This window comes from Pistacia vera, unplaced genomic scaffold (genome assembly GCF_008641045.1).
Source record: "Pistacia vera cultivar Batoury unplaced genomic scaffold, PisVer_v2 Contig344, whole genome shotgun sequence".
Classification (NCBI taxonomy): Eukaryota; Viridiplantae; Streptophyta; class Magnoliopsida; order Sapindales; family Anacardiaceae; genus Pistacia; species Pistacia vera.
Window position 1 is genome coordinate 2,491,200 of NW_022196162.1, and position 10,355 is coordinate 2,501,554.

The window sequence follows — 10,355 nt, forward strand, 5'->3', positions numbered from 1 at the left end:
ATATTAGTGTTTTAGAACCCGGCCCAGCCTGATCGGTTAAACCGATTTAAACGGGACCCGAGAGCTTCACTAGGCCAAGTTAACAGTTTCTCTATTCACCCAAAACCCTAAAATTTAGGATGATGATCGACGAACAATTGAAGGGCGAAATGTTGGGGCTTTTGTAGAGAAAGTGCCGGTGAATATAATGGCAGCGACAGAGTTGATTTCTAGTAAGTGAATCGACTGAAAATAAAAAATAAAAACAGGCAGCAACAACAGTCAACTTTTGCTGACGATTGGCAAGGCTAATGGGGGGTGAGGTGAGGTGGGTTTTGGTCGAGAGGCAAGGGAGGTATTTTCCAAGGTTCTAAAACTTGGATCGAACCGCCCAGTTTAACCGATTCGACCAGTGACTGGCCACAACTCCGGTCCAGTTACATAATAAACTCCTTAAAAGACTAAAAACGGTTTTGGACCGCTGTTGGACCAGAAAAACGGTGACGAACCACCCGTCCGTGACCTAAACTGGGTCCCTAATTATTTGCAAATCTAAACTGTAGAAAAAAGTTAAAAAACTCATTCCCAAATTTGCATTCGCATCTTCATTTCAATCGGGACATTTTCTTCCTTCGTTGCGCAAAAACTTCGAATCGCATACATTCGCATCTTCATTCTTCAATCTCCCTGCATTTGCATCCTTCAAATTACATCTCCAATCGCATTCGCATCTTCAATCGCATTCAAACCTAGTTGAACTTCACCAGCAAACCTGCAATCCTGTACTTCTTCACGCCTAAACTGCACTTCGTGGATTTGCAGCTGTACTTCTTCAATCAGTTGATTCTTTTTTCCTTTTTTGGTTTTGCAGTTGTAATAATCTTCTCTATGATGAACAATAATGTAGGATTAATTTAATAGTATTCTATTTGATGCTTTGTGGAATGTGAAGATTGACGAAAGAAACAAAAATGAGGTTTTGGTGAAAAAGCATGTTGTGGCTTAGCCAAAAGTGAAGAAAAGTAAGGGGGAGGGGAAGGAGAAAAGAAGGAAGAGGATGAAGTGAAGAAGTTAGAGACGAAGAATAGAGGGAAGAAGAAGAAAGAGAAAATTTATAGAAGAGAGGGGAAACTGGAGAGTAATAGAAGAAAGTGGCAAAGAGAACTAGGAAAAAAATACAAGTATAGAAACTGTAAGGGTGTTTTTGCTAGATTTCAAACCTGTATGGACTAATTAGTTATTTTCTAGGGTGTGTTTGCTAAATTTTAAACTTATAAAGTCTAATGGTAATCACTGGTCAAACCGACCAGTTGAACCGATCAACCTGAGACCCAACCACTTGATCAGGTCATTGAATAGGTCAGGTTTTAGAACATCGGGGTGATGGAGAGGGTTGTCGACATCGGCGTCGATGAGATCTCGATTTCGACCAAATCTTGGATAAATTTTCTAGAGAATAGGCTCAATGGATGATTAGGATTGCATTTGAGTGTTGCCACCCCCAACCAATCAACCACCGATTTATATTTGGGATGTGTTTGGTAAATTTCAAACCTATAAATACTTAACACATTTTCAAGGATGTATTTGCTAAATTTTAAAAGTTTTATCACCCGATTTAACCAAGCTGGTCAAACCGTTAAACCGATCAACCCAAGACCCAAAAATTTTGCCAAGTTTCACCCTAGGTTTGGTTATTGAAACATTGCTTTAGATCAGTTGCATATTGGTACTTTCTTTAACGAAGTTTTCATGTCTCATACATCCAAGTTGCAAATAGATGAATAGATTATAGGACTCTGATTAAAATATTATAATAATTTAATTATATAGTTTGTGAGAGCCTAATCGAATTATCAAACAGACCTGAAAAATTCAATCAAAATAGAAGAAATCCTTTGTCGGACAAATCCTATAATAAGAATTTTAATCAAATAATGAAACAAGGTATGGAGGGCTGAGAGACGATGAGGAATTCAATGCAATCTAATCTTAAACCAATTTGTCCCCGTATTCTGCACATGCTTCTTGCCAAACAACAGATTGAAATCGTTTTTTTTTTTTCATTTTAAGAAAAGCAGATCTTTTAACACCAAAAATTTGGTGAGTCATACTTAAAAACTAACAACTAAAGTACCAGTCACCAAATTCACCATCTATTTCATACATATTTTGAAATGTTCTGAGATGGTTTCAAGAAATACCATGAAACTGTTAAACAAATATAAGAGCTCCACTGCACTAATCCGCATCCATTTCTTCCAATGCAGCTCTAGCTGCCGCCTTAGCTTCCTCAAGAAGTTCATCCGGAACCTTAATGTAATTCAACAATAGAGCATTAGCCTAGCGAGTCACTAAAACACTCCTAAGTAAGCAAACAGACCACCATTTTAAACTCTTATTGAGCATTTGCAATTAAACGATCAGGGATACAGGAGAGCAGAGGGGCAAACAGGATCAAAAGAAGAGCAAATATAACAGCAATTAGAAAGCAGAGTAAAACAATAGCACCTATTTATAATGTTCAAGTACTAACCAAAAAAGAAATAAAAATCTACTCCAAATAACTAAATCCCAAGTAATAGTCTGACTCATATATATCCCTCAAACTTGAGAGAGAGAGAGAGAGACAAGAAAAGCTTTAGGTTCTTGATTCTAACATCAATCACATGATGCATATGTTAGAAACAAATTTTAGTTTGGAACAACATGAACAAAATGGTGTCCGTAGAAGGGATTATAATATTTATAGTTCATCAAAAGATCAAGGAAGATAACCATGAAAACAAAAAAATGAAATAAAAAAGAGAGAAAACCTCATACAAAAAAAGAAAAAATATATAAGAGAGAGAGAGAGACAGAGAAAAACCCCAGATGCAGACATTCAACCTTATTCAAAGTACTGAAATGCCATGATAACCCCTTTAAGACAAAAAAGAAGAATGAAATGCCATTATAAAGCTATTGAACTCATCCCTGCATCTTTTAATTTCACAAATCTCTAAAGAAACAATTGTTTCTGCAAAATGACATATGATATTGCTCATAACAGAAAAAGGCTGCTCCAAAACTTTGCTATGACTCCACACCTAAATTGACTCCTTTAGACAAAGTCGTTGACCAACAACTTCAGAAGTCAAAATAATCTTTTACTTTGCAGCTAATGTTGCATACCAATGACAATCATCTGTCCATTAGTTGTGAGCAATTAAGGAAAGAGAATCATGGAAAAACAAAGCAGTGATAAAAATTGCTTTGTCCATTGCTAATATTTGCTATGACTCCACACCTAAATTGACTCCTTTAGACAAAGTCATTGACCAAAAACTTCATAAGTCAAAATAATCTTTTACTTTGCAGCTAATGTTGCGTACCAATGACAATCATCTACCCATTAGTTGTGAGCAATTAAGGATAGAGAATCATGGAAAAACAAAACAGCGGTAAAAATTGCTTTGTCCAAGTCAAGAAAGAAAGGGTAGAAATACTTCAGCAAAATAAGACCATAAGGTTAAATGAATAAGTTTCTCATGCTACTAAAAAAAAAATTAGAGATTACCTTTTGATGCTGGCGGTTTGATTCATCACAGACCCAGCTCATTTCCAATTCAAAAGCCTTGTCCTTTGCCTCATCGTGCACTCCGTAAATACTTTAAGCATTACATAAGACAAGTCATGAAACCATCCAAAACAAACATGTACCAGAAATTCAAAGATAAAATATATGATTAATAATTACTACTCCCAAGCCTTTACTTTTGCTGATCTGATCATAATTCTTTTTTTTTTTTTTTAAAATTGACAAAACCATGAACCATCCCCATAAAGAAAATCATATGGAAAACCGTCACAACCATACACTGCCATCATAATGTTACACATACTTATTAAGTTACATTACTAAGTATAATCCAACTTACATCTTGGCTACTTCAATAACTCCTTGGCGGCAGGTCAACTCAGAAAGTTTCAACTTCTCAATCTCTCTGCATAAATATATCATTCAAAGATATCAGTACCACCAGATAATTTTCAGAGAACAGTGAAAAACAAAAGCAAGATAACTTTATAATTTGAGAATATAATCATAGATGCTTTTATCCAGATTCTAAATGAGTCAGGTAGACCAATATCCTTAAAACACAAATTTAGTTTAATGCAGTATGTCAATGAATATGAAGCAAAAGAAATATGAAGCACAATTAAATGCTTAGAAAACCTTAAAAATGAATCCTTATATTTATCACACAATTTCTTATCTGTCCATAAGTATAACCCATAACAAAATTTCTCATCTGTCCATAAGAAATTTTAAATTTTAAAAGGATTAACCCATAAGAATAACCCATAACAAAATTTAAAAAAAAAATAAATAAAAATTAAGATACACGTGAAATTGTAATAAGGATTAAAACATAGCTGGTTCTTCCAGTTTGCTTCTAAAGCAAAGGAAATCTCCTATCTTAGGACTTAACAAACAAGTATTTTGAAACTTACGTCTTGGCTGCCTGCCTTCCCTTTCCAATTGCAGCACCAAAGTACCTCTAAAACAGACACCAAAGCACATAATGGTAAGAAGGAAGACAATCCAGAATAATAAAAATATAATAAACCAACTGTTAAATTAATAAGTGCAGATAGAATTGCAAGACCACAATATATTAAATGATATAACTGTAACAGCATATGACAAAATATTAACTTACATAGGAAACACCAGATGGCTATATAACTGTAACAGCATATGACAAAATATTAACTTACATAGGAAACACCAGATGGCTCAACCATGTACAATTGTGGCCCATCTCTGTCATAACCTCCTAGAATTACTCCACATCCAAAAGGTCTGACGGCACCAATGTGTATTCACAGAGTTATAAGACTGATAGGAAGAGAAAAATTAATAATAAAATGCCAAGTAACAACATCAAACCTGAGCCACCAATATAGAGTACATAGATGCACATAACTAGCAACTCGTTGAGCAAGTTCTTTCACAGGAATTGGTTCACCATACACACTGCAAGTCAAGAACAAAAATAAGATGAAATTTAAATGATATGTTGAGAAGTGTTATTGACACCTATACTTTTCAACATATTGCTTCTGCTCTTTACAATTGCACTCATTCAAATGTACACATCTCATTCAACTAGCAATTACAACATTAGCATTGACAACTTTACAACACACATTGTACCAAAATGTGACAACAGTATTGTAGTGTATGCCAAATCTCCCTTCCATAATTACAACCCTACATATGAACCTTATTTTTAAAGGGTTTCCTTCATAACCACCGGTAAATTGACACACACAAGGCATTCTAACACTCATTAAACCTCTCTTAGCAAATAAAACAGGACCAATTGAAATGCCTTGATGAAATCTAAAGTACACTTGCATGAAAAAGACATGTTCTGTGCTTCTGTTGCGTGCATGTACATGTGCATGTGTAAGAGAAAGATGCATTAGAATCTAAAACCTTAGATACTGCTCAATGTATAGGCAAGCAACCTACGTTTCAATTGATTTCTTACAATCCCGTAATTAACCATAATATGTAAAATTACAATAAATTACTTGCAAGCACATAGAATTGAGCCCCATCAGCCAAAGACATACTAATAATTTTATTTAACGATCAGGTTAACAAATTATTCCATCAACATTTACAATTGACGTGGCTTATATAAGAACAACAAGAGAAAACATAAAAGAGGAATTATATTCATATTTATGTAAACACAATGTCAGAGAACATTTCCATATGACGGTTTGTCACTACATGTAGAAACATTATTATAAATTCCACTATATGCAAATGCCACGACATTATTTACTTAAATTCAAGATCAATTAGCTGTTTTAGCATTTAATTAAAATTATTGAAACTTAATGTTTTTTGAATGATAACTCTTTTTGAAAATTAAATCAGTAAAAAGATTTTTAATATTGTTAATTCCATACAGCATAGAAGCATGGCACAATTTATAAAGATTCCATAAGTCGCATTCCTTATTTATGTCTTCAGATAGTCTATATGCCTTTAATAGCTATGTTTTCCATATATAAAACTCAACATGCTGTCAATGCATGACACAAGATGCTGTCAATGCATGACACAAGATGCATATAAGTGAAAAAATTAACAAAGCAAACCTTTCATAACTTGTGGCTTCACTCTTTGCCCGTGCAACAATTTGTCTCCCATCAGCTGCTAATCCTGCCACAGCCTGTAGTTGGAAAAATATCAGCAAGTGTGGCAATATAAAAGTTGAAAACAGATACATGAGGCTAGTTTTACCTTTAAAAGAAATTATTATTCACAAGAACTTGATCTATACAAGAATACTAGACCTGAAATTTATAAAAGAGGCACTTTTTGACAGATATATATATATATATATATATATAGAGAGAGAGAGAGAGAGAGAGAGAGAGAGAGAGGGGAGATAAAAGACATCCCTCTCATTTGTTTCTTTTCCGATGCCCAAAAATCCCCCAACATTTCATACGAATGAACCGAGTTCCAAACTAAGGATTACTATTGGAGCCCCAACCTTAATATAATATCCCAAGTAGGTGACCTTTGAAAGGGTTTAAACCCCTTATCTCTAGGTTGGATACTAAAGGTCTTAACCACTCAAGCCAACCATTTAGGTTCAAAGACATCCTCCCCATTGGTTTGATTTTTAAACAAAATGTAACAAACATCTTGATACATTCTCTGTGATACAGAAGAAAAAATAAAAAATAAAAAAATTTATTATAATAAACCACTGGATGTGCCAAAGGGAGAGAACGCCTATGAATGACAACCCTCATTGTAAAGTCCTTTGAACTCACTACATGTTTTGGGTAGTCAACTTTTCATATGGGAGTCCATTAATGTACTTAATTGCTATACTAAGAGAGAGAGAGGGAGAGAGATTAACAATTTCGCAAAGAGAATACTAGCAGTTGAAAGTTGTATTAAGAACCAAAATCAATTCTATTTTGCAAGTATTCTCATAAAAAATTTCCTAGAAAAGCCCTAACAGTACATGTTCGTTTAAAAATTTTCAGGTATCACGGATGAACTCCAAACTTCATTTTGCACACAAATTTTAAGCTAAGATAACCTTTTAACATCTCTATCACCGATAGAAAGTATATCTTCTAACAACCATCAACTTTCACATTATTTTAGCCTTCCAATAGATGGGTCTTACTATAAATTAACTGAAAACCTCTAAAATCGTGGTTTGCAACCATTCAAACTTAGGGTTAAATCACTCTGTCTCTTTAACAAGCTAAAAAATCTAAAAATGAAGCATAAAAAAGTAAGAGAAAACATGGCAATTACTAGTAAAAATATCAGTGTCCAGAAGATCAAATCAGGACAGGTAAAAGAGAGTACCATGCCGGAATGACGATGAACAGAATGGATTCTTCTATTAGAACCAGGCAACATCATCTTCGACGCAATTAGCTTCTCCACTCCCTTAAAACCCAAACCAAAATAGCCATCAAAAACCAATTTGTAACTAGGACAACAACAATAATTTAAAAAAAAAAAAAAAGTAAAATTTACCATAACGATCCCATCTTTGCATTTAATTCCTATGACAGTCCTGCAAAAGATATAAAAAACTGAGATCAATCAAGAAATTAAAAGAAAAGCAAAGGAAAATCGAAGGATGGTAAGTGATTTGAGTAGAGTACCCGCTGTTATCGACCGCTTTGGCGGCGTACTCGATCTGGAAAACGCGACCATCTGGAGAGAATGTAGTGACCGACAGATCGTAGCCTGTTCCTATGCTGCTCATTCTGTTGCTTCGATTTTGATTCTTCGGAAGTTTCCTTTTTGTTTCTTCAAGTATGTCACACAGAAAGCCTAGCTCGCCAAAATATAGAGAGTTTCTTTGCTATCAAGAAACAGCCGGGTCCTTTTTCTTTTTTGTTATTATTTTTTTTTTTTAAACAATATCCTTACGGACCTTACCTATTGGGTTTACTCAATTAGCCAAATTCAACGCTGATTTTATCATTATAACCCTCATATATTAAGGTTAATATGATAATTTCACACACAAAATCTTTAAACAAGAAAAATTATATAAAATGGCACTATTTTGAGTAGAGAATTGAAAAGTTGAAAACTATTCACTTTTTTAAAACCTTTTCAAGAAATAGCACAATCACATTATACCAAAGTTTTGAAACTCGACCAGTCAAGGGGTTGAGTCTCGATTTGCCTGGTCCGATCGGTTAAACCAGTGGTATGACCAAATTTTGAAATCTTGCAAAAACACCCCTAAAAATTGAAGCAGTCCCAACAGGTTTGAAATCTATCAAATACACCCCTACGGTCTGACCCTAAATTGATTTTTCCAGTCAAATTCAAGCTGATTTCGGCGACCAAAATTCAATCTGACACCACCACCTAACCACCGTCCTCTACTCTACAAAACCCTTCTAAATCCGAAACTTGGTAGCCCCTCGTTCACCAGCCATGACTCGCTAACAACATCGCGATTAGGCTGATTTTTTCGGCCAAATTCCGACTAATTCCTGCATCCAAATTTCAATTCGACACCACCACCTGAACCATCAACCTCTACTCCACAAGACCCATCTAACCCTGGCACTTGGCAGCCCCCCGTTTGTCAACTATGACTCGTGTATTGGGTTGATTTTTCTGACCAAATTTTGGCTGATTCCAACTTCCAAAATATGACACCACCCCTTGAACCACCGGCCTCCACTCTACAAAAGCCCTCTAACCCCAACATTTGATAGCTCCTCATTCGTCGGCAATCAGATTAGGGATTTGGTGAATAGTTAAAAATGGTAACTCGGTCCGGAAAGGGTGTCGATCATCAGTTGGACCGATGCGACCAACCGATCCAGTCCGATTTTCAAAACCTTGCAATATACACAAATTCAAAGGACAAAAACTTCTCAAATATAAAAAAACCTTAATCATTCACTCATCTTCTCCTAACCATTCCTTTCATTGAAGACTTTGAAAACGCAACCTATAAACCAATTTTGCTATTCGATTTGGTCTTGGATTTCAATTGATTTGACTTGCATTTTATGGAGTTGTTGGTTTAGGATGTGAGATTGGGTTGATTGTTGTTTGATGGTGCGAATTTGGGTGGTTTTAATGGTTTTCAATTGTGGAAAATGATATTGGGAACCTATGTGTTTTGGCCGATAGGGGCTATTTTGTTGGTCTGAATGATTGTGCCAGCCAAAAAGTGCAAGTCATTTTGGAGAAAAAGAACGGGGGTTTTGTTCGGCCATGATTGGTTCTATCCAAACAGCTGAATCTGGCTGAATGACATGGTTTCAGCCATATTAAGTCATTTTAGTATGAAAGTGTATAATTGGTCGAATCTGTCTAGTACCATGTTGTTTTGTCTAAAATTAACTAACACTGGTCAATAAAGGGTATCAGTCGAAAGGCCCAAAACTCATATTCAACCTAATGTTTTTAAACTTGGCTCACCCTTTGACCTAGTCAAGGGGTAGGTTCTCGGGTTGACTGGTCTAACTGGTTAGACTAACCGATCAAACCGGTGTATCCAATAGTTTGAAACCTAGCAAACACACCCCATGATCTAGCCAAATGCAAGTTGGCGATCGACTGGTTGGTGGCGGTAACCAATGTTTTAAAACCTAACCTGGGGTGAAACCCGGTAAAGTCATCAGGTCCCAGGTTGACTGGTTTAACTGGTTTGACCACCGGTTAAACTAGTTGACAAAAACTTCTAAAATTTAGCAAATACACCCCTAAAAATTACAGTTAAGTCTCTATAGGTTTGAAATTTAGCAAACACACCCCAAATACAAATCGGTCGGAGACTGGTTAGCGGCGACGACACCCCAAATGCAACCTCAATCGTCCCTTGAGCCCATTCCCCTTAAAATATACCCAAGATCTAGCTGAAATAGGTTCAATTTTGGCCAAATCTCACCAACTAGCAATTTCGGCATTCCAAGCCAAATCTCATCAACGTCGTCGTCGAAAACCCTCCCCATCACCCAGAAATTACTCCCTTCTTCCTCCCGATCAAAACCCACTTCATCCCACCCCCATTAGCCTTGTCAATCGGCGGCAAAAGCCAATTATTGCCGCTGCTAGTTTTGTTCGATTTTCGATCGATTTACTCACCGGAAATCAACTTCATCATCACCATTGCATTCACCGGCACTTTCTCTTCAAAAGCCCCAACATCCTAACTGTCAATTGTTCGCCGATCATCCTCCCAAATCCTAGGGTTTTGGGTGAATAGGAAAAATATAAACCCAGCCTGTTGAAGCTTTCGGGTCCTAGTTGAACCGGTTAAACCGATCGGGCTGAGTCGGGTTTTAAAACATTG

The 10,355-nt window shown here is 36.0% G+C and overlaps 1 protein-coding gene across 1 annotated transcript; it reads right to left on the reverse strand.

The window, feature by feature from the left end:
* Positions 1-2,020: 2,020 nt before the first annotated feature.
* On the reverse strand, positions 2,021-7,912 carry LOC116138871 (proteasome subunit alpha type-3). Its single transcript, XM_031424537.1, has 10 exons — positions 7,690-7,912; positions 7,559-7,598; positions 7,385-7,468; positions 6,145-6,218; positions 4,916-5,002; positions 4,744-4,828; positions 4,477-4,523; positions 3,900-3,965; positions 3,539-3,629; positions 2,021-2,292 (listed from the first exon to the last, which is right to left on the reverse strand). The coding sequence occupies exons 1-10, from the start codon at positions 7,791-7,793 to the stop codon at positions 2,221-2,223; spliced, it is 750 nt and encodes a 249-aa protein (XP_031280397.1). The 5' UTR covers positions 7,794-7,912; the 3' UTR covers positions 2,021-2,220.
* Between the last annotated feature and the right edge of the window lie 2,443 nt (positions 7,913-10,355).